The sequence below is a fragment of the Cervus canadensis genome, chromosome 19, assembly GCF_019320065.1.
Source record: "Cervus canadensis isolate Bull #8, Minnesota chromosome 19, ASM1932006v1, whole genome shotgun sequence".
Taxonomy (NCBI): Eukaryota; Metazoa; Chordata; class Mammalia; order Artiodactyla; family Cervidae; genus Cervus; species Cervus canadensis.
In genome coordinates this window covers 45191307-45216760 of record NC_057404.1, presented here as the reverse complement: position 1 = coordinate 45216760, position 25454 = coordinate 45191307, and the positions used below count along the sequence as shown (strand labels likewise).

Sequence of the window (25454 nt, the reverse complement as noted above, 5' to 3'; positions counted from 1 at the left end):
TTATGGCTGAGTATTATTCTATTGTCTATATGTGCCACATCTTCTTTATCCATTCCGGTTTATGGACATTTAGGTTGTTTACATGTGTGGCTATTGTAAATAGTGCTTCAGTGAACATTGGGGTGCATATGTCTTTTTGAATTATAGTTTTCTCTTAGTATGTGCCCAGTACTGGGACTGCTGAGTCACACAGTAGTTCTGTTTTTAGTTTTTTTTTAAGGCATCTCCATATTGTTCTCCATAGTAGAGAACAATAATACATTCCCACTAACAGTTCAAGAGGGTTCCATTTTCTTAAGACCCTCTCCAGCATTTATTATTTGTAGATTTTGTGATGATGGGCATTCTGACCAGTGTGAAGTAATATGTCATCGTAGTTTTGATTTGATTCATCTAATAATTAGTCAGACTGTGCATCTTTTCATGTGTTTGTTGGCCATTTAGGGATATAATCTAAAGGGCTGAGGATAGCACTTGGAAAGGTGAATCTGAGGCTCAACATGAAATATCTGCAGCCAAGTTGCTAGCTGGAAAATTACTTTTCAATCGATTTTCTTTTTATAAACACATATGAAGTTCTTAGTTTAAAAGTTATAGGTTACAAATGATTTATATAGGACTATCTGATTTTTAAAAATCTATTTCAAAATATATATGAAACCATCTCTTGATTTTCTAAATACTCCTTTTTAACATCTTCTTAAGGGTACTTATGTGAGCACTCAGTGGTAAAAATTTCAAACCCAAATTTCAAACCACTATTGCAACAATATCTCATTCATTAATTCATTACCAGACAAAATGCAGAATGCTAACTTACTTCATCATGTGTCCATGGGGAAATATAAAGATGATTTCCATGACCAAAGATCATAAAAAAGGCAGAAGAATAATCTAACAGAACATGATCTATAATACGACACAGTACAAATAAGCATGAGGTGTTAGCAGAACCGGTTAAACTGGATATCCAAAGCAGCTGGGGGGTGGCGGGTGAGAAGCCAGGCCAAAAGTTTTCCAAAAAATGAGGCTACTGGATATCATCTCTGAATGAGTTGGAATTATTCTGATGATGAAGTAAGCAGAGGAAAGGTATTCACATGGCAGAGGAAAAACGTCTGCAAATGCATAGACATGAGGGTGTATGGCTAAGGGATGTATAAGCGGCCCCGTATTTCTGGCGTATATAATGTAGTAGAGGGGGTAGATAGGGATCAGAATGCCATGCTAAGAAGAGAAATATTTTCTGCTCATCTTTATTGCAACAACATTGCCTGCTTTGGTTAAACCAGGCAAACAAAAACAAATGGGATAGATTTCAGATAGCATCTCAAACGTAGTGCCAGAAACACTTTACTGTTGGGCGGGGCGGGGGGGGGGGATCTGAAAAAAAAAAAAGTGTAAGATTTCAGATTGACCCTAGCAAAGTTGTATCAAAAACTCTATTAACCATTTGGCTAATGAATCCTTTTGTTTGATTTGTTTCTCTAAACTTCTGACTGAAACATAGCACCTGAGGAGCTGTGCTGAGGCAGTATGTTATCTACCCCTTCTCTGGGGTGATCCTGCACTCCATTTCTCTTTTCCTCTCTCCCTCCGCCATCTCACATTTGAAAGCCCCATAGTTGCTGAAAATTCTGCTGGAATGTGATGCCAGACACAGAGGTGTTAAAGAGTCCAATGCCAGCACATCTTGGGATCTTTAGTAATGAACAAGGGCCAACAAAAGGAGCAGCAGAAATACAGAGGAGCATACTCCTTGCACAGTTTGGAAAAACCAATGGGACGAAGTGGGAACTGACCTGAACCTGAGACAGGACTTCATTTCTTTCATCTAGTAACAAATCATCTGACCTCTCCTGCACTTTTGAGAAGGTCCTGGTCACCACACCAAGTAGATGTATTGAGATGTGTGTGTTTTGGGGGATTAATGTCTTCTACGTGTTTTCTTTGAGATTACTAACACACTGAATATATCATCAAATGAACCACATGTGATGTGGTTGAGATTTGAACACTGAGGCTGAGATTTGAACACAAACGTCACACAAACCAAAGTATCTGTCATCTGGCTCATCATTTCCTCCCTTTCCCATCTCAAGAAAAGCATTTAAATAGACTTTTTTGACAGCAGATTATAAGCTAATGAGTGATGTTTTGCTCTATGCCATATTGTTTACTAGAAGTAGATTATCTTTGTCTTTATGTGCTAACCTCCCTTTCCTTCTACATAATAAGAATTTAAATTTGGTCATGAGGGTAGAAGACTGAGAAGAACCACATGTGTATTAAAATACTGATTATTTCTTGAAGAGTTTTGTTTGAATAAACATCATGTAGTCATATAATTGCTATTATCTGATGCTAAAACTCTCCAGGTTGGAGCTTTTCAACCCAATCGTCTTGTGAATGTCTGAAATAAATGAGTAGCCTTAGGTATTATAATTTCATCTTACAGAAAGTCAGGCAATAATTTTCCTGGATAATTTAACCCTATGATTATGTTAGAGTCTCTTAGACTAATCCAAACTCTCTGAAACGGTTTGGGTCTTTAGAACCCAGAAATGATGACATGAGTGTACTTAAAGTGCTCTTTGCATGAATAACTTCCATGTGAGATCTGCCTTATCAACTAAACATTCCAAATAAATACAAATGAGACAGGTATGTAGCATAGATCTTTACATATTTTGCAGGTTATGTAAATATCAGATATGTAAACTAAAGAAAAAAACTAGAAAATGGGAAAGAATAAGTATGGTGAAATAACCGACGATATAACTCCTATTCCTTTCTCTTAGTAACATACAAGTTTATCTCTCAGTAATTCATCCAAAGTGCACGAGTTGAAGTCTTTCATCCCATTGCAGCTATAACTTGTATCTTAGCCCCTCCATATCTCAGTAATATCTGATATAATAATGATTTTAGTTCAAGACTCTTCATGCACTTATTGTTTTCCTCCAAATGGCAAAGGCAGAAATGCGCTGAGTTACTTGGGCAGAGTTCTGTATTAGAACTGTGAATCACTTCTTCATCCTACTCTTTTAATTAAAAGGTTTCACAGGTTTCAATCCAATCTCTGTGGTTATTGCTATTGAGTAAACCTCTTGTTCTAACCCTCTGGGTCATCTTCTAGGGCCATGCTTTATCTCAAATGATTGCTTCTCCCCCCAGAATATCTAGAGGATAAAATGCTGCCTGCTTTCTGATTTATGACTCTAAATTTAAATGGTAACATTTTATATTTTCAAGAAATATTTATAAGGAGTTTCAAGTACTTTCTTAAACAGAATATGAGTCTTTTCACTGAAAATGAATATTAAGTGTTATATTTTGCTGTGCTTTTCCCATTTTCCCAAGTATAAAACAGCAATATTTTCAGTTTTACCAGCTTCCATCAACTGTTGCCTCAAAGTCAGAATAGAATATGGCAAGTGGCTATTTGACTATTGGTTTAGCCTGACTCTTAGAAGAAATAAAGGAGAATCAAATGAGATTAGAGAAGCATGAAGTTTGTACATTATATACTAAATTATATGAGCCAAGACAATAAACATTAGCTCAATTAAATAATTGTTGGGACAGTGGATTGTTTATATGTGAGTGTGTGTGTGTGTGTGTGTATAATTTGAATGTTGCATTGATGGTCTGATTCTGCTAATAGGATAAACATTTATGAAACAAAAGAGAAAATTTTTAATCAAGAAACTTCAATCTGTATTCTTGATACTCTTGCAAGAAACCCTGGCTTTAGGAAATCCAAGTTCTTCCAAGCCTTCCTAATATAAAAAATATGAGGCATAAATTAGGAAGGAGTAAGAAATTTCACTTTGAATCTCATAATATTACAGTTGTCCCTCAGTATTCACAGGGAATTGGTTCCAGGGGCCCTTATAGTTGCCAAAATTTGAACATGCTCAAGACCCTTATAAGAAATGGCTTAATTACAGTCAAGCTTCTGCTCTGGTGTGTTCTATGGGGCCTATTAACTGTAGATCTTTTAAAAATTATGTTAATTTTAATAGATAATGCATGCACCTATCACATACTATAAAATGTTTAAAAGCATTTATATGGAAACCAAATGTTTCTCTTTTCTCTGTTCTCAACAACACTGTCCACATTTCCATTGGTAAATTCTGATATGTGTTTCTTTAGTATATCTTCCCAAGAGAAGGCAAGAAGGCAAGATAACTTATGTACATACACATACACACACACCTCCATAGGATTCTCATTTCTAAACCCATGATATTATAAGTGAAAAATGACTCCAACTCTTGAAACATTGAAAATTCACAAGTGTTTACACTGGGGCACATCAATATTTACCAACACTGACCTATTCTATAATCATAAAGACTGTTTTAAACAGCAGTTTGAAAGAATGTTTTCACATCTTCCTGGACATCGATATTTGAATTTTCAATGTGCTTTTCATTAGAAAGGAAAATCTGATGCTATACAAAGAAATAGAAAATAATAAAAAATAATAAAAACATACCTCATCTATTTATCACACTTGATATGGGGGAGGAAGAGTACTTGTTTTGTAAAGACCAACAGGATGCACAATGCAAAGAAAACTGCAAAGCTACGCATCGTCACCCAGAACCAGGTGTACACCACATGGGGACATGAAACGAGCCAGCCGTACTGGCTGTGTTGACAGCTCTGAGTCTACACTGTGTTTCTCCCAAATGCACTGGTGTGTTATCTGTTACTTTACTTTTTCATACAGTTCTAGAAATTCTTAAGCCACCCCTAAGCACAGTGGCTACGTACTAGCACTGAGGATAAACCAGTGTGGAAATAGTTGTTGTTGTTAGTGAGCCTCTTACTTAGATTCATGCTGATGTTAGGGAACCAATCCCTATCTTATATCCATGTCTGTCTGGAACACTACTGAGTCCGTATCTCATGTAGACGAGACATTGTCAGTATAATACATGTACAAAAGCATCTGTAATTTTTGCAACAATTCTATAAAGCAGTGTTTCCCTATCTTACCTTATATCATATAATCACCAGGACAATATTCATTAAAAATAAAGATTCCTGGACCACATCTAGGTTTACAGAATTAGCCTCTGTGAGTAGTCTGTGAAGAATAAGTTGTTTTAAAGAAACCGATTTTTAAGATTAGGTAAGGAGGGGGAAGGGCTCCTGGTGGTTCAGTGGTAAAGAATCCACCTACCAATGCAGGAGATGTGGGTTTGATCCCTGGGTTAGGAAAATCCCCAGGAGAAAAATAGTAACCCATTCTAGTATTCTTCCTGAAAAATTCCATGAACAGAGGAGTCTGGTGGGCTATAGTCCATGCGGTCACAAGAGACTCAGACATAACTTGGCAACTAAACAACAAAGAGGGGGATATGCTGCTGAAGGTAGAGATTGTTTCCATCTTATCAAGGAGGAAACTGAGACTCAGTTAAATAACTTGTAACAACAAATTAATTGTGGACGCATAATTTGAACTTCAGTACTGAGCTCCAAATTTCTTTCTACCATATTACTTTGCTACAGGTCATGAGGTCAGGTAAATTTGAAAGGCTACAATGAAAATTATATGTTATAGACATTTGATCCTGGATTTAAAAGAAAATGCAAAATTGTGGAATTTCTTTTGCTCTTTTGGTTAGGACAGTTATACTGAACCAACTGCAGAATTACAAAGGGCTTTATGATTACATATGGAGTATAAAGGGCTGTAGCCACTGCTGCAAAAGCACTCTGGAAATGCTCTTTGAACAGGGATAGACGTGTTCTGCCCTGTGTATTCCAAATGAGGGGGAAATGGCCTAAGATCAGCAAAATAAAAGCCAGGTTAACAAGACGGTTTAGGTTTCTCAGGTCCTGAGACCATAAGGGAAGGGTTCCTCTTTCCATTCACCCCATGATCAACAGCAGTAAAGCACACAGTACAGTTGAGAATGTGGTCTGTGTTCAAAATGGGGAATTCCTTAGAATCTCTTTTCTACTTAATAACATACAGAGAACAGGGTGAAGAACTGAAGTGGGAGAGGACCCTGAATTTATTTCACGAAATTATTGTTTCTTAGGATTTAAGCAAGGCTTTCTGAACACTGGGGAGGCTAATGAACCCCTGCCAGAAATCTAGCATTCTTAATTTATAATCCAGGCAGTATTGGTAGAAATTCTCTAAATTCTGAACTTTTACATCAAAAATACAAATATCTAACAAACTTAGTTGTAAAATGAGTATGTGTAAAAAGTATTCAAAGGGTTATCAAGGTGTGCACAACATGAATTGTTTCAGGGAATCAATTTCCAGATCTTCAGCTTCCATGGTTCTTTTCCTTAAAATTGTCTGGGAAAATGCCTGTGTTTATAATAAGTCTTTTGCTATTTTATGGGGAGAAAAAAGCAAAACGGTTGAATTCAGTTCAGTCGTTTAGTCATATCTGACATTTTGCAACCTCATGCAGCACAGCAGGGTTCCCTGTCCATCACCAACTTGCAGAGCTTGCTCAAACTGATATCCATCAAGATGGTGATACCATCCAACCATCTCATCCTCTGTTGTCCCCTTCTCCTCCGCCTTCTATCTTTCCCAGCATCAGGGTCTTTTCTAAGGACTCAATTATTCACATCAGGTGGCCAAAGTATTGGAGCTTCAGCTTTAGCATCAGTCCTTCCAATGAATATTCAGGACTGATTTCCTTTAGAATTGACAGGTTTGATCTCCTTGCAGTCCAAGGGACTCTCAAGAGTCTTCTCCAATACCACAGTTCGAAAAAATCATGCTTCAGTGCTCAGTTTTCTTTATGGTACAATTCTCAAAACCATACATGACTACTGGAAAAACAATAGCGTTGACTAGATGGACCTTTGTCGGCAAAGTAGCATCTCTGCTTTTTAATATGCTGTTTAGGTTGGTCAAAGCTTTTCTTCCAAGGAGCAAGCATCTTTTCATTTCACGGCGGCAATCACCATTCACAGTGATTTTGGAGCCCAAGAAAATAGTCTGTCACTGTTTCCATTGTTTCCCCATCTGTTTGCCATGAAGTGATGGGACCAGATGCCATGATCTTAGTTTTTTGAATGTTGAGTTTTAGGCCAGCTTTTTCAGTCTCCTCTTTCACTTTCATCAAGAGGCTCTTTAGTTTCTCTTCACCTTCTGCCGTAAGAGTTGTGTCATCTGGATATGGTATTTCTCCTGGCAGTCTTGATTCCAGCTTGTGCTTCATCCAGCCCGGCATTTCACGTGATGTACTCTGCATAGAAGTTAAATAAGCAGGGTGACAATAAACAGCCTTGATGTACTCCGTCATTCCATGTTTGGATCTAACTGTTGCTTATTGACCTGCCTACAGATTTCTCAGGAGGCAGGTAAGGTGGTCTGTTATTCCCATCTCTTGAAGAATTTTCCAGTTTTTTGTGACCCACACAGTCAAAGGCTTTAGTGTAGTGACTGAAGCAGAAGTAGATATTTTTCTAGAACTCTCTTGGTTTTTCTGTGATCCAATGGATGTTGGCAATTTGATCTGTGGTTCCTCTGCCTTTTCTAAATCCAGCTTGAACATGTACATGTATGTGGTTCATGTACTGTTGAAGCCTCACTTGGAGAATTTTGAGCATTACACTGCTAGCGTGTGAAATGAGTGCAATTGTGTGGTGGTTTGAACATTCTTTGGCATTGCCCTTCCTTGGGATTGGAATGAAAACTGACCTTTATCAGTCTTGTGGCCACTGCTGAGTTTTCTAAATTTGCTGGCATATTGGGTGCAGCACTTTCAGCATCATCTTTTAGAATTTGAAATAGCTCAGCTGGAATTCCATCACCTCCACTAGCTTTGTTCATAGTGATGCTTCCTAAGGCCCACTTGGATTCACTCACCAGGATGTCTGACTCTGGGTGAGTGATCACACCATCATGGTTATCTGGGTCATTAAGATCTGTTTTGTATAGTTCTTTTGTGGATTCTTGCCTTCTCTTTTTGATATCTTCTGCTTCTGTTAGGTCCATACTGTTAATATCCTTTATTGTGCCCATCTTTGCATGAAATGTTCCCGTGGTATTTCTAAGTTTCTTGAAGAGATCTCTAGTTTTTCCCATCCTATTGTTTTCCTCTATTCCTCAGCATTGATCACTGAGGAAGGCTATCTTATCTCTCTTTTCTATTCTTTGTAACACTGCATTCAGATGGGTATATCTTTCCTTTTCTTCTTTCCCTTTTGCTTCTCTTCTTTTCTCAGCTATTTGTAAGGTCTCCTCAGACAGCCATTTGCTTTTTTGCATTTCTTTTTCTTGGGCATGGTTTTTATCACCACCTCCTATAGAATGGTATGAACCTCCTCTGTCCATAGTTCTTCAGGCACTCTATCAGACCTAACCCCTTGAATCTATTTGTCCCTTCCACTGTAAAATCATAAGGGAATTGATTTAGGTCATACCTGAATGCTGCTGCTGCTGCTAAGTTGCTTCAGTCATGTCCGACTCTGTGTGACCCCATAGACGGCAGCCCACCAGGCTCTGCCATCGCTGGGATTCTCCAGGCAAGAACACTGGAGTGGTTGCCATTTCCTTCTCCAATGCATGAAAGTGAAAAGCAAAAGTGAAGTCGCTCAGTTGTGTCTGACTCTTAGCGACCCCAAGGACTGCAGCCTACCAGGCTCCTCCGTCCATGGGATTTTCCAGGCAAGAGTACTGGAGTGGGGTGCCATTGCCTGCATACCTGAATGGTCTAGTGTTTTTCCCTACTTTCATAAATTTAAGTCTGAATTTTGCAATAAGGTGGTCATGATCTAAGCCACAGTCAGCTCCTGGTCTTGGTTTTACTGACTATACAGAGCTTCTCCATCTTTGGCTGCAAAGAATATAATCAATCTGATTTAGGTTTTGACCATCTGGTGATGTCCTTGTGTAGAGTCATCTCTTGGGTTGTTGCAAGAGAGTGTTTTCTATGACCAGTGCATTCTCTTGGCAAAACTCTGTTAGCCTTTGCCCTGCTTCATTTTGTACTCCAAGGCCAAACTTACCTGTTAGTCTGTGTATCTCTTGACTTCATACTTTTGCATCCTAGTCCCCTATGATGAAAAGGACGTCTTTTTTTGGTGTTAGTTCTAGAAAGTCTTGTAGGTCTTCATAGAACCATTCAGCTTCTTCGGCATTAGTGCTTGGGGCATAGACTTGGATTACTGTGATACTGAATGGTTTGCCTTGGAAACAAGGGATAATAATCCTGTCATTCTTAGGACTGTACCCAAGTACTGCATTTCAGACTCTTTGGTTGACTATGAGGGCTACTCCATTTCTTCTAAGGGATTCTTGCCCACAGTAGTGGATATAATGGTCACCTGAATTAAATTCACCCATTCCAGTCCATTTTAGTTCACTGATCCCAAAATGTCAATGTTCACTCTTGCCATCTCCTGTTTGACCACTTCCAACTTACCTTGATTAATGGCCCTAACATCCCAGGTTCCTATGCAATGTTGCTCTTTACAGCATCAGACTTTACTTCCATCACCAGACACATCCACAGCTGGGCACTATTTTTGCTTTGGCTCAGCCTCTTCATTCTTTCTGGAGTTATTTCTCCACTCTTCTCCAGTAGCATATTGGGCACCTATGGACCTGGGAGTTCATCTTTCAGTGTAATATACCACCCATCAACAGAAAATTGGATTAAAGATTTACTGAGCATGGTCCCGCCCATCAGAGCAAGACCCAGATTCCCCCAAAGCCAGTTCCTCCCATCAGGAAGCTTCCTTATCCTTTAGAGGGCAGACAGAATGAAAACCACAATTACAGAAAACTAACCAATGTTAACCAGTTACAGAAAATTAATCACATGGATCACAACCTTGTCTAATTCAGTGAAACTATGAGACATGCCATGTAGGGCCACCCAAGACAGACGGGTCATGGTGGAGAGTTCTGACAAAACATGTTCCATCGGACAGGTGAATGGCAAACCACTTTAGTATTCTTTCATTTATAACCCCATGAACAGTATGAAAAGGCAAAACTGTCACACATTTCAAATCTTGATATACTGCATTAGTCAGAGATTGAAAAAAAAAAACCACTTTTGGTGACAAACTAAAATAGAATTCAGAATATTGGTTTAACGAAGATATCATTAGTGATTCATCAGGACATTCTAAACATAGAAAGGCACTTTCTTTCCTTCTCTTATCTTCTTGGACTGATCCCTTGATCATCATGTATTACATTATCCTTATCTTTTGTAGCAGTCTTTACAGTCCATTTTGTCTGATATGAGTATTGCTACTCCAGCTTTCTTTTGATTTCCATTTGCATGGAATACCTTCTTCCATCCCCTCACTTTCAGTCTGTATGTGCCCCTGAGCCTGAAGTAGGTCTCTTGTAGGCAGCATATATATGAAACTTGTTTTCATAACCAATCAGCCAGTCTGTGTCTTTTGGTTAGAGCATTTAATCCATTTAATATTTAAGGTAATTATCTACATACATGTTCTTATTGCCATTTTAAAATCTGTTTTGAATTTGTTATTGTAGGTCTTTGTTCTTCCCTTCTTTTCTCTTCTTATGGTTTGATGACAACCTGATACTCTATAGAGTTGTGTTTGCATTGATTTTTCTTTTTTTGTGTGTCTATCGTAGTTTTTTGGTTTACAGTTCCCATGAGGTTTTTATATAGCAGTCTACACACACAGACAGACAGACACATACACACACACACACACACACACACACACACACACACAAGGTTGTTTTAAGTTGCTGGTCTCTTAATTTCAAATGTGTTTCTCATTTCTTGCATTTGTGCTTTCCTATTCTCATGCTTGCTTATTTTGATGTCATATTTGTGTGCAGATGATTTCCTACTTTTACTGTACATTTGCCTTTACTGGTGAGCTTTCCCATTTGTGATTTTCTTTTTTCTAGTTGTGGCCTCTTTTTTTCCCAGCCTAGAGAAGTTCCTTTAGCTTCTGTTGTGAAGCTGATTTGGTGGTGCTGAATTCTCTTATCTGTAATGCTTTTGATTTCTTCTCGAATCTGAGTGAGAGCCTGAATGAGAGCCTTACTTGGTATTCTTGGTTGTAGCTTTTTCTCTTTGATCAATTTACATATCCTTCATCACTTTAAACGTCCTTCTCTTATCATTAGTTTTTGTTTTTTTTTAAGTGAATCTTGGCTCTAGTTGGAAAGTTCTGAATATAGAACATTCAAAATAGTTGTGATGACTAGTGCATTTTAAAATTTAACTGAATGTTTTCTCAGATTATCTTTTTCAAGGAAGAATATCTATTGATAAATACATTGTGATTTATTTTAGGATCAGGATGCATTTAGGATCAGGATGCATTGCACAGTATTTTATTGAATCATGACAAATTACTGTGAACGTCATCTTATAAAAATGTTAAACATTATAATTAATAAAACAAACTTACACTGAAACATTTTACACATCAAATGCATGTGATGATGCATGTTTTTCAAAATTATTTTAGGGGCAGTGATTTGCAGATCATGGAATATAGTTTTTAGTTTCTGTATTATAGTTGGAGTTCAATAAATAAAAGCCGAATAAGTAATTATTGAATACTAAAGGAATATCCAAGCAGCTGCCTTAATGAACTATGGTACACATCCAGAATATCATGAAATATCTGAAAATTTCCCCTCAAAGTTAATATAGCTCAATTTTCCTGGCCTTAGGTTCAGGAATCCTCAAAGATGCATCTAGTAAACCCCTATCCCCTAGAGGTAATTGTGGACAAAGGGAAAGATCAAATTGCCTAGCCTTTGGCATGAAGTGTAAAACTGCACAGATTGAGTTATATTTCCCTGCACCTCCTGCAGTTACGATGTTAGGGTATGAGTCTGAAAAGACCACTTTAAAGAGTAGCATATTTTGCATGCTCATTGAAATATAGCTCTATCATGCAGAATGTCATGACAAGGGAAATTAATCTTTTCCCTAAAGACTGAGAGGAAGCCAGTCTGATCTGGTTTCCCAAAGGCAATCGCCAGCCCTTTGCTGTGCTCTCTTTAAGACCTCAGACTTGTTCTACTCACCAGCCCTTTTGGCCACCTCCCTCTATCCACTTGCTTCAAATGTTCTTCATTCCCACAGCTGGGTTGTTCCCCTGCAGGCTTTCTTCTGCTGCCCAGCTGATGACGTTTTTCTGGCTCCAAAAAACTTCCGAGATTGTTACAAACAGTGCTTACGGGGACAAAGGATTGTCCCGAGTAAGACAACAACAAAACTAGGACGGTCTTGCGAGAATCCGGATGGGTGGCTCGCCCACACGGAAACTGTCTGATGTTTCTCTCTTCTTCTTTCCCTCCTTTATTAAATAGGGACAATGTCATTGTTTCGAAAGCTTGGGAGTTAAACTAAGGTTGTACTTGTGGCTGAAGGTCTATAAAAAGTAGTCAGTGCTGCTGAGATACCTGAAACACTTCTTCTCATTTCATAATCACTTCACTGTTGCATTGGGGTGGGGGGGGTTCTAAGGGATGGGCAGTAATTGAAAAGTAAAAAAAAAAAATACTCAGCCCTGAATCTAAGTCTCGATTTAATAAGCCTTTTCTCTCTGCAGTTTTAATAGAGAAAAAAAGAGGCTCAATTAGTTTAAGAAAATGCAGTAACATTTTATTTTATTCATTAGAATATCATTTATCATTATTTGCATGATGGGATTTTGCTTATAACTCTGGTTACACTGAATTTAAACAGCCATAAAATGGTTGTCAAAAAGATAGAAAGAGAAAACATTGTTTATAGTCTTGTCAGTGTTTTCTGCCAGTATTCTGTTTTTCCAACAGCTGCAGCAGGACATGCTGTTGGTATTTGGAGGCTTCTAGAAAGAGAAGTGGCCAAGTTTATCTTCCTAATCTCTAAATTCAGCACACTGGTCACCATTCAAATACCTTTTCTATGTGTGCATTAACAGTCATTAAAAGATCAGTCGTGACACCTTACAGTCAGTTCTGAAACCCAGGCCAGGGCTCTGATCCCCAACTTTTTTGCCGCTGAGCACATGAAACTTATTTGCAGAAGTTACTTAACTTCTCTTCACTTCGTTGCTAAAACTAGAAAGAAAGGTTCCAGATTAGCACAGAGTAAACAGATGTTAAAAAATATCCTGTATACTAAACAAGAAATGCTCACTTCTGATGGACATTATTTTCAAGCTGTGCCCAATGTGTTCACTCTTATTTTAGTCCATGGCATGCTGCTAATGATAACTAGCACTTCTATTTATGGGAACCACTGTATTTTTAGTCTAAAGGGGGGGAGGGGTTGGGCAAAACTTCTCTGCTTTTTGGCTTGATCAGGGACAGCTCTCATGCTTTCTTACTATATGGCCTATCTTCTGCTATTATTAGGTCTTGCAAATGAATTCAGCCCCTAAGTATGACTGAGGATAAGTCATGAATGATTTTGCATGAAGGCAAGTATTCCTGGATGCTCAGGGAACTGGAATTCTGATTCAGTTTTGGAAATATTAATACAGGATAGGCATGTATAAAGTCTCTAATTCTTTCATTTGATTTCTAGACATCCACACAGACTGTCACTGTTCCTTATACTGTTCACTTAAAGTCAAGTCAATGAAGAGCCAAAGAAATTCACTACTAATAAATTCCATATCAGGTGAAGAGAATCAGTCTTCTTACTCATTTATAAAATAAGAACCAGGGACTCATATTATTATTTTTGTTAAATAGAAACTTAGACTGAGGTGCTCAAATGTAAAAATCATCATTAAATGTAACCTTTGGAGGCCAATGGAACAACAGACTGGTTCCAAATAGGAAAAGGAGTACGTCAAGGATGTATATTGTCACCCTGCTTATTTAACTTATATGCAGAGTACATCATGAGAAATGCTGGGCTGGAAGAAGCACAAGCTGGAATCAAGATTGCTGGGAGAAATATCAATAACCTCAGGTATGCAGATGACACCACCCTTATGGCAGAGAGTGAAGAGGAACTAAAAAGCCTCTTGATGAAAGTGAAAGAGGAGAGTGAAAAAGTTGGCTTAAAGCTTAACATTCAGAAAACTAAGATCATGGCATCTGGTCCCATCACCTCATGGGAAATAGATGGGGAGACAGTGGAAACAGTGTCAAACTTTATTTTTTTGGGCTCCAAAATCACTGCAGATGGTGACTGCAGCCTTGAAATTAAAAGACTCCTTGGAAGAAAAGTTATGACCAACCTAGATAGCATATTAAAAAGCAGAGACATTACTTTGCCAACTAATGTCTGTCTAGTCAAGGCTATGGTTTTTCCAGTGGTCATGTATGGATGTGAGAGTTGGACGGTCAAGAAAGCTGAGCACCGAAAAATGGATGCTTTTGAACTGTGGTGTTGGAGAAGACTCTTGAGAGTCCCTTGGACTGCAAGGCGATCCAACCAGTCCATCCTAGGGGAGATCAGTCCTGGGTGTTCATTGGAAGGACTGATGCTGAAGCTGAAACTCCAATACTTTGGCCACCTCATGCGAAGAGTTGACTCATTGGAAAAGACCCTGATGCTGGGAGGGATTGGGGGCAGGAGGAGAAGGGGACAACAGGGGATGAGATGGCTGGATGGCATCACCGACTCGATGGGCATGAGTTTGAGTAAACTCTGGAGGTTGTGATGGACAGGGAGGCCTGGCGTGCTGCAGTCCATGGGGTCGCAAAGAGTAAGACACGACTGAGAGACTGAACTGAATTGAATGTTCAGAAAAAACTCAATAGCAAACTGCAGAACCCTTATACTTGAGTTTAAAACTCATTACTGAAAAATAATGCATTAGGCCAAAAACATGAGAATCCCTTTTACTCAATCAGAGTCGTGTTTTCTCCTGTTCTGCATTTTCTTGCTAATGGTTACATCAAGTAAACTTTATTACTGACTAGATCCATCCTGAGGGACAGTGATTTTCAGAAGACAAAGCATGTCCCCAAATATCAGCTGCTTTCCCTTTAACTTGTTTCAATCAATTTTTTCTCATCCATTCTTGATTTTATTCATATATAAATGCTGATTATTGGAGCCAGGAGTTCCATTAGCATACTAGAAGTTATGTAATATAACCTTATATTTCAATTATTGAAAAATTATCTTTGTCAAAGAACTTCTCTTAATATTATGTTCTGGGATTCCATTCTAAGGACAAGTTCACATTAGCAATAACCTTCCATTTAAAAAGAAACTCCTGCATACTTTTTCTGCCTATATCATTTCTAGTTCAATAAAAGATACACTGGAACATAATAAAACTGCCTAATATTTTTCCTCTCTCTGAAAAATTAGTGAGAATTTTACTGTGATCCCATTCACAAAGTACTACTGTGCATATTGCTTTTTGTAACAGTGTCACATATTTTCCACCAAGTATTTTCCATTTCCCATCAACTGAGAACAGGAAGATGATAATGTGCCTTCTCTAATTTTCTGCATAAATGAACTTCAACTTTTAGAAAACAAGTTGCTTTCTACCATACAGGCTATTTTTTTTAGGAATGGAATCAAGTATTTCCCTATATTCAAAATCCCTTGAAGAGTCATTGTTTGAGTTGAATTAGACATGATGTTTTAGGTGGCATGTGTTTACTTCCATTGAAAGAACATGTCCTATTTTTGAGGAAAGAAAGAAAAAAAAACTTGTGATACATCAAATGTTTCTTGCAAAACAATTTGGTGAAATAAATGTAAATGAATCAGAAACATGTGAATTGTATTTCAGTTAAAATTAATGGGTTTAAATATGAAGGCAGTAAAGTGCTCAGGGGGGAAAGAGTGTAGCAAGTCAGGAAGTGACATTTGTTTTGTTTTCATCAGTCCTGGACTCTTGAAAAGTGGCCTGATACTCAGAATTCAAGCTCATTCAGATTCTTTATTAAGCCTAATGATGGAGTTACAGAATGGGGCAGTAATATCCAAATTAATTTTATAGTTTTATCTGGCTTCACTTGTAAAGTGGGCATCAAATATTGCCAGTGTGTAAGGCTTCAAAAACACTTTCAATTTGAAGTTAGAGGTTTTTCTATTTTCTATTCTCTTCTTAGGGTAAAAGTAAATTGTAATGATGTTAAAGTTTTATCTTTTTTCATCAAATAACAAGTAAAGTTTCCAGAGTCACACATCAACTTCCCACTTATTTCCTCTTTCTAACATGATCAGATCTAAATGGAAAACACAAGGGAGCTGAACGCATACATACAAACATACCCAGGAGAAAGGCCCAGGGAGAAAAGGCGATGGAAGAAAGAGAGGGCTGGGGGGAGGGAGAAGCAATGCACGCGGGGTAAAGTCATCAACCTCATTGCAAAAGTAAAACATTCAAACCACATTGATTATTTGAGAGTCACAAAAACTTTATCCCGTAGTTTTCTAGTCCTATCATTTATGCTTGCTTAAAAACTATATTGCTTTTTTATTTTTTATTTTGCAATTAAAAAAAATGCATTACTGTGAAAAGTAGGAAAAAAATGAACTACAACCACAGCAATAAAAAAAAACTTCCAAATAAGTCTCCCTGTCAACATGCCTCAAAATATGAGTTAGTCTGATATGTGGTGTGATATTTCTGTTTCTCAATTCTCAGTCTCTGAAAACAGGGACATTTTAAGAATTCCAGTAACTTCCTAGATATAAGGAATATATAATTGGAGTGTGTATATAAGTGTATTTTTTGAGATAATATATGACATTGCTTAAGTAGCCTTCTGAATCAACAAGTTGGTAGAGAAATGTAGGAACTGAAGTCCTTTCTGTATAAATAGCCTGTAGGGCTATTTTTGTATGTCGCAAGTCTGCTTTTTTGTTTCTTGAGAACATAATCATATAACTGGAGTTAGCATGCTCTGACCACGCAGAATTCTGCTGCTGCTTATCACTAAATGTGGAGTGAAGAGCTGCTCCTTGAATTCTCTGTCCCAAAGTTTCATTGCTTCAAAATCTCTGGAAGCATCTCTGTCTGTGTGTTCCTCACAGGCAGGAACTGAGGAATCACTCTTAGAATAGCTGTTCCATAAATGGGCAGGAGATATATTTTAGCTGCTAGCACAGCCCATTGTTGCTCTATGTAACCTTCTACTTATGCTAGTTCAGTGGGTAAAAAAGAGTGACTAGGCCATTTCATTTACAACTTAAATCAGTGGCAGTATAACAATTACAGCTATTTTTTGAGCCTCCAGATTCACTCTTTAGGGCTCTAGAGCCAGACATCCTGAAATGTGAAGTCACGTGGGCCTTAGGAAGTGTCACTACGAACAAAGCTAGTAGAGGTGATAGAATTCCAGTTGAGCTATTTCAAATCCTAAAAGAGGATGCTGTGAAAGTGTTGCACTCAATATGCCAGCAAATTTGGAAAACCCAGCAGTGGCCACAGGACTGGAAAAGGTCAGTTTTCATTCCAATCCCTAAGAAAGGCAATGCCAAAGAATGCTCAAACTACCGCACAGTTGCACTCATCTCACACACTAGCAAAGTAATGCTCAAAATTCTCCAAGCCAGGCTTCAGCAATTTGTGAACTGTGAACTTCCAGATGTTCAAACCGGTTTTAGAAAAGGCAGAGGAACCAGAGATCAAATTGCCAACATTCCCTGGATCATCAAAAAAGCAAGAGAATTCCAGAAAAATATCTATTTCTGCTTTATTGACTATGCCAAAGCCTTTGACTGTGTGGATCACAATAAACTCTGGAAAATTCTGAAAGAGATGGGAATACCAGACCACCTGACTTGCCTCTTAAGAAACCTGTATGCAGGTAAGGAAGCAACAGTTAGAACCAGACATGGAACAACAGACTGGTTCCAAATAGGAAAAGGAGTACGTCAAGGCTGTATATTGTCACCCTGCTTATTTAACTTATATGCAGAGTACATCATGAGAAACGCTGGGCTGGAGGAAGCACAAGCTGGAATCAAGATTGCCGGAAGAAATATCAATAACCTCAGATATGCAGATGACACCACCCTTATGGCAGAAAGTGAGGAAGAACTAAAGAGCCTCTTGATGAAAGTGAAAGAGGAGACTGCAAAAGTTGGCTTAAAGCTCAACATTCAGAAAACTAAGATCATGGCATATGGTCCCATCACTTCATGGCAAATAGATGGAGAAACAGTGACTGACTTTATTTTTCTGGGCTCCAAAATCACTGCGGATGGTGACTGCAGCATGAAATTAAAAGATGCTTACTCCTTGGAAGGAAAGCTATGACCAAACTAGACAGTATATTAAAAAGCAGAGACATTACTTTGTCAACAAAGGTCTGTCTAGTGAAGGCTATGGTTTTTCCAGTGGTCATGTATGGATGTGAGAGTTGGATTATAAAGAAAGTTGAGTGCTGAAGAATTGATGCTTTTGAACTGTGGTGTTGGAGAAGACTCTTGAGAGTCCCTTGGACTGCAAGGATATCCAAGCAGTCCATCCTAAAGGAGATCAGTCCTGGGTGTTCATTGGAAGGATTGATGCTGAAGCTGAAACTCCAATACTTTGGCCACCTGATGTGGAGAGCTGACTCATTTGAAAAGACCCTGATGCTGGGAAAGATTGAGGGCAGGAGGAGAAGGGGACGACAGAGGATGAGATGGTTGGATGGCATCACCGACACAATGGACATGGGTTTGGGTGGACTCCGGGAGCTGGTGATGGATAGAGAGGCCTGGCGTGCTGTGATTCATGGGGTTGCAAAGAGTCGGACATGACTGAGTGACTGAACTGAACTGAATCAAAATAAAGTCTAAATCCTAACCCCAAAGTCGTGTCATTGAAAATGTATGAATACTGTCAACTTTATCTTTGTCATCACCATCAGCAATCAATGTTTATAAAACCCTTAATTAAGTAATTGTTACCACGTAGTACCTCTGCTCAGAACATTATTAAATGGTATATTTCCTTTGAGGAGGGAAATATTCTGATTTTCCATCACGATTTGGTGCAATAGCTTTTTGCTTACAAAATCTAATCTTTGCTTTTGGTGGTGTTGTTCTACTTCATGACAGGCCTACCCTTGTAGCAGTGATAAGGAATGTGAAGTTGGGAGATACTGCCACAGTCCTCACCAAGGATCGTCAGCCTGCATGGTGTGTCGAAGGAAAAAGAAGCGCTGCCATAGAGATGGCATGTGTTGTCCTGGTACCCGCTGCAATAATGGTAAAGGTCTCATTCCGTGTTGATGGGCCTCTTTCCTTTCATGTAGGAAACCTGGATACCGAGTTATACTGCCCTCTCCTTAGTCATACTTCTAAAATGTAAGGAGACTTCCAAACTGGCAGGAATGGGATCAGGGTTTAGAAATCTATGAGATTACCTGGTGTGTGTTTATTAGTCACGCAGTTGTGTCTGACTTTTTGTGACCCCCCAGACTGGAGCCTGCCAGGCTCCTCTGTCCATGGTATTTCCCAGGCAACAATACTGGAGTGGGTGGGCATTCCCTTCTCCAGGGAGTCTTCCTGACCCAGGGATCGAACCTGTGTGTCCTGCATTGCAGGCGAGTGCTTTACTGTCCCTCTCAAATCTCCGTTTTCCTGGGCTCTGATCACCTGTTGTAATGTATAATCTATGCTGACCTAGGATTTGCCATGTTGAAATGTTGCATATAAATAGCTAGATGTCATATTCCACTGAACAAGCGGTTATATGCAAAGGAACCAAAGACAGAAACCTGTGATTCAGCAATACACTTGTGAGCTTGTTTTCATTTTCATACCAATTTCATACCTTGATTCTCACACTCAAGGTGTCCTTTTTTGAAAGCCCCACACTGTGGCACACACAAATGCTGATGGAGTGATTGTTTCCTCCAAAAAGAAACATAGGAGTTTGTTACTCAGCCTTCAGCCAATCTCAGTGACCTTATGGGCAGACAGTTCAGCATTGATGATGAAATGAAGAATCTCCAACACATGGTAGATGATTAAATACTTGCAGAACGTGATCAGAAACACAACTAGTAATGCAAAACATCATAATCATGTTCATATTCTTACACTTGTTCCTGACCTGTAGGCCTGGTCCTACTGAGAGTACCCTGGACAAGAAACGAAGGGAAGACCTCATCCCATTAGAGATGTTTACAGAGTAGATGGGATTATATTTTTGATTAAAAAAGGAACCTTGATCCTGAACACAGATGTCTGATCCGACACCTTTAAGCTACTAAGATTTGATAATACTTCACTCTGTCACTATTCTCAACTCTTCCTATATGTATTCACAGTAACTTCATGAAAGGAATTCTGTTTTTATCCCTATTTTTGCCCAAGGTCACTTGGTCATGAGACTGGCAAGGTTCAAATCAAGAAAGCCTGGCTTAGGTCCAAACTATTGAGTTCTCAAGTCTATATAGATGGTAGATACATGGCCTCATACTTCACATCGGGAAAATACTTGGATAAGAAACACACTTTATAGAACTGAACAAGTATAACTAATTATCTGACCATCTCCAGGCATCTGCATCCCCGTCACCGAGAGCATCTTAACCCCTCATATCCCAGCTCTGGACAGCACTCGGCACAGAGATCGGAACCACGGCCATCACTCAAACCACGACCTGGGATGGCAGAACCTAGGAAGACCTCACACTAAGGTGTCGCATATAAAAGGTGGGGATAGCTGTAGCTCCAGAGAAATGTAGATAATTAATTTCATTGCTTCTGAGTGCAATTTGAAAAAAAAATAATGGGGAGTTACTGTAATAGTAAGATTTTAACTGAATTTCTTATCAATTTTGAGGATGCTAGAGGTTTCTTTAAGATCTTAAATTGTGAGAAATACATATGACAAGAATTGTGGTACTCCAATTAACCATGCCATTTTCTAAATAGATCAGTCTTTTTACAGGATATTTAGAATAAATCTTTTACACAAGCATTTCTCTTCCATAATCAAGAATAAAGCATTCCAAAACATAAATGGGAAAATTTTTGCTGCCGTATAATTAAATTACTAAGATTTAGAGTCCTTTTCTCACCTTTGCAGATTCAGAAATTTTATTTCATTAAACAATCAGGTAATATACTATGCATAAATCAATTTTCCAAAAATAATTGGTTTCTAGAGGGATTATGTATGCCCATAAAAATTCCCTTCCTTGTGTTAAAATATTTGGTAAGCCTAATCACTAATAGTAAACTTTTGAAAAGTAGAAATACCTTTACTTTCAAAGGAGGCTTTTGCAAGTGTATTCTATGGAGCAATATTCTTTCAAGACATTATATGACTAAAACAGCCTGTGTGTTCAAGAGTTTTGTAATAATGTATCTGCCCATTTTGGGAACTTTAAAATAAACTTTGATATAGTGAAGGCTCTGAGAAGTTCAGCAATGAGGGAAACAGGTTAACTTTTTTAGACACTGTATTTCCCTAGTTTACTTAACCATAAAACCATTTCTCCACATTTTTACCTTCTGTGGAGCTAGTATCCTACAAAATATCTGACGTGTTAGTCCAACCTGAAATACTAATGATTCTATCAGTAGGGTTAAAGTGACTGACAATTCCTCTTCAACCAGCCCTTGTCTACACTTCCTGAATGCCTAGTCCTTTACCCATATCTCCTATTTCTATCCAACTGAAATCACATGCATTTGTTAGTACATGCGCGCTTAGTCACTCAGTGGTGTCCTACTCTGACCCCATGGACTTGTAGCCCACCAGGCTCCTCTTTCCATGGGATTTCCAAGGCAAGAATACTGGAGTGGGTGGCCATTTCTTTCTCCAGGGGATCTTTCTGACCCAGGGATCAAACCTGCCATCTCCTCTGTCTCCTGCATTGCCTGCAGATCCTTTACCCGCTGAGCTATCTGAGAAGTTGTTAGTACATGAGTGTCCATGTTTATTCTGACAGATATCTGTGTTACAGTACAGTTTCTAATTTATTAATTACCGTTAGCTAATTATATGTGTAATTTTCTGATGGCAGCTAGCAAGAAATGTTGATGGCTAGTGAGTTGTGTCCACATTCACACAGTGGGACTGGTGACATCCAGGGTGACAGCTAACCTTTTAGACCAGGCTTGGCACACTACGGCCCATGAGCCAAGTCTGTCCTGCTGCCAGTTTTTGTAAATAATGTTTTATTGTAACACAGCCCTGCCCATTCACTTAGGCACCATCTATGGCTGCTTTTGTGATACAAGAGCAGAATGAAGAGCTGTGACACTGATCACATGGCCTAAAAAGTCAGAAGTATTTACAATCTGGGAGATGACAAAGAAGCTTGCGGGCTACACATCAACCCCACTGTGACCCGTGGGTGCTCTCTGCTGACGCCATCCTCTTACTGAATTGAATCCCCAGACCTGTGCCCCCGTGACTTTTCTGATGGGTTCTTGGTTGACCCTGCGGCTGTTTGCCCTTGCTCTGCTCCGCTCTGTATCATGGCAGTTCACAGACTTCATTGCTTAGACTCCCTGTTAGGGGGCTTCCAGCCGCAGGGGTTTGGCTGTGGTGAGAGACTCAGAGGCAGAGGAGGGGAAGGCCAACGGGTTCTCTCTGCCTCTGGGAGTGTTTCTGGCAGAGCTGCACTTCCTGGGGCCTCAGCCTCTGCCAGGATCCCAGCCCCCGGCCCTCCACCTAAATGCCGGGGTGGCTTCCTGCGGGGCAGCTCGAAGTTCTCTAAGTTCTCTAGCCTCGCAACTCACTGCTTGTGTGACCCGTCCTCTGCATTAAGTATCTTCTCTTTTCAATACTCAGCTTCTGTTTTCCTGGCTAGATTTTAACTGATACCTGGCCTTAGGAGGTACAGACAACTTCAGCCTTCTTGACTCAGAGTTTGTTTTACTCTTTCCAAGAAGGTAGCAAATTAAATAGAAGGCATTTCTTTTTACTTATTGTCATTCACCTAAGTAAACAACAACACAAAACAGAAATATCTAAGGTCACACCATACCAAGGTGAAGAGAAGATGCAGCCCCATCCTAGCTATTCATTGAACTTAATATTCAGACAGCAAACAATGGAAAGAGATGATAGTTGGTTCACATGATTAGAGGGAAAGTCAATTGATATGACTCTAAGACATCATGGAAGATAGTGTAAGTACAAATACTTTAGGTGCTTCTGATTGCAGAGTAGATTCTTCTCCTACAGTGTCATGGTAAAATCTTTTGGTCATCATTTCTTTAGGACATGAAGGAGATCCCTGTCTACGATCATTAGACTGCATTGAAGGGTTTTGCTGTGCTCGCCACTTCTGGACCAAAATCTGCAAACCAGTGCTCCATCAGGGGGAAGTCTGTACCAAGCAGCGCAAGAAGGGCTCACATGGGCTGGAAATCTTCCAGCGGTGTGACTGCGCAAAAGGCCTATCTTGTAAAGTATGGAAAGATGCCACCTACTCCTCCAAAGCCAGACTCCACGTCTGTCAGAAGATATGACCACCTCTGAAGACAAGCATCAGGAGCAGACTGTGAATCCATGTATTTAATGCATTATAGCATGGTGGAGAGTGGGATTTGGATTTCAGAAGAAGGGGTAAAATGAGGAATATGATAAGAACATAGATCAAAGAAAGAGAAAGAAAAAGAAAATGGAAGATCAGAAAGGGTGACCAGTGTGATCAGTGTGTTTTCCATCATGCAACTTGTTTATGTAAATAATGTACACATTTGTGAAGATGCCATGACTCACAAAAAAAAAAAAAAAAAAAAAAAAAGGCACACAGAGAGATTACTGATGTTACCATGTGACTTGCCAGGAGCTTAGGTTGTGCTGGAGGATCAATTTCTCTCACAGTGGTGACTGCCTATAAAAAATAACTGAAAAGCCTTATTTCTATTTAAACAAAGTAGTCCCCATATACCCTGGTATACAACAGGCTTTAAAACGTGAAAAGAGGAATTGTTTAATGGGAAATAAAAGCATGGAGCACAGAGAATCTGCACCATAGAATCACCTTTTAATTTGGAACACTACTTCTTACTGCTCAATTAAAGACCTTGGTAGGAAAAAAGCAGTCAATATTTTCCACATAATTTCAAAACAATCACAGGTCTTTAAGTCTTTCAGGGAAAAAAAACCTTGTTTTTTCCTTAAGCTGCTTGTTTCTATTTTTGAAAAGTTTAATTTCAGCTACAATTAATAAGAACCAGCAGAATAAGACCAAAATAATCCATTCAGATTTCTAGAGGATATAAATTGCATCTCTTGATTGTGCATTATTCCTACTCATCTTATTCTCCAAATTATACTCACTGTGAATAACACAGAGCAGAATTTGCAGGTTGTAAAAATTTTAAGATGCCCAAAGTAAAAGTTACTAGAGCATATTATTCAAAGCTTTGGCATTCCCTACGTTAGATAGAACTAGACATTTACTCTTCACATACTCTGCAGTATAGTAAAAATGATAAAAGAAACAAGATATATCTGTTCTGCACTGAAGCACAGAAAGGGAATGGGGAAAACCTTGTCAACTCTCCAGGTTTTGGCAACAAGTGGATCATGTATTTGAAGCACAAGCTGAGTTTCCATATGTGAAGCCCGAGGCTGCATAACCCACATGGAAGGTGTCCATGGGATTTGCTATCACAGTATTCACTATGCAGATGAGTTCAGTGTGAGGTAACTACTTGACCTTAAAATATTTCTTTTAAATTTCTGAGGTCATAAAATCATCTTATTTTGAGGAGGCCTCATTAAATGGACTCCAAGGCAGTTAGGATAGTAAGGTTCCATTGCTCTTGGTAAGCTGCTTTCTAACTGGCTGATGGCACCATCTGACTTTTTTCAGTATCAACTCTTTCTGCAACAGCTGTTTTTTTTTTTTGTTTGTTTGTTTTTTTGCCAAAGATACAATTTCTGTCTTCTACAGTCACTGAGATTAAAAATTATAAATGGAATAACTTGTCAAATCTACATTTTGCTAATCTGTAGATACCACAGGTTCTAAATTTTTACATCCATTTTATTACTTTTTACTTTATTCAGTTCTATTCAGTTCTAATATTATGTCTAGAGATTAAAGCCAAAAAGTTATCTTATACTTTTTACTTTGGAATTTTTCTTTTATAGACTATAAATCACTCCATAGTTTTCATTTACTTAAACCTCATTTGCAGTCTCAAATTCAAGTTTTCCGAGTAGAAACTGAGCCTGAGCCTGCATGTCTTTTAAGAATTTCACCTGCCCACATACGTTCACTAGTATGATTAAGATTTGCATTTTTTCCCCACATGTCTGTTAAAACAAAAAGTAAGAACCAAAGTCTGTACAAACAGGTTTCTATAAGCTTAGCAACGTGAAAATGGAACATTTCAGGGAAACATTTCCTATACAAAAATTACATTTAAAATCTGGTTTCTGCATTACTTCCCTTATGTACATCCCTTCAAAAATTATTATTTGAACTAATTTATTTACAGGAAATGTTAATGAGATGTATTTTCTTATAGAGATATTTCTTACAGAAAGCTTTGTAGCAGAATATATTTGCAGCTATTGACATTGTAATTTAGGGGAAATGTATAATAAGA

The 25454-nt window shown here is 38.6% G+C and overlaps 1 protein-coding gene across 2 annotated transcripts in view; it reads left to right on the top strand.

The window, feature by feature from the left end:
- Window positions 1-25001, top strand: part of DKK2 (dickkopf WNT signaling pathway inhibitor 2) — a 121577-nt gene extending 96576 nt beyond the window's left edge. For both annotated transcript variants that reach the window (XM_043438333.1, XM_043438332.1), the window contains exons 2-4: window positions 18978-19128; window positions 20427-20582; window positions 23107-25001. In XM_043438333.1, the coding sequence (XP_043294268.1) occupies window positions 18978-19128; window positions 20427-20582; window positions 23107-23357 (558 nt within the window). In that variant the 3' untranslated portion in view covers window positions 23358-25001. The remainder of the gene's footprint in view (window positions 1-18977; window positions 19129-20426; window positions 20583-23106) is intronic.
- The last annotated feature ends 453 nt before the right edge of the window (window positions 25002-25454 follow it).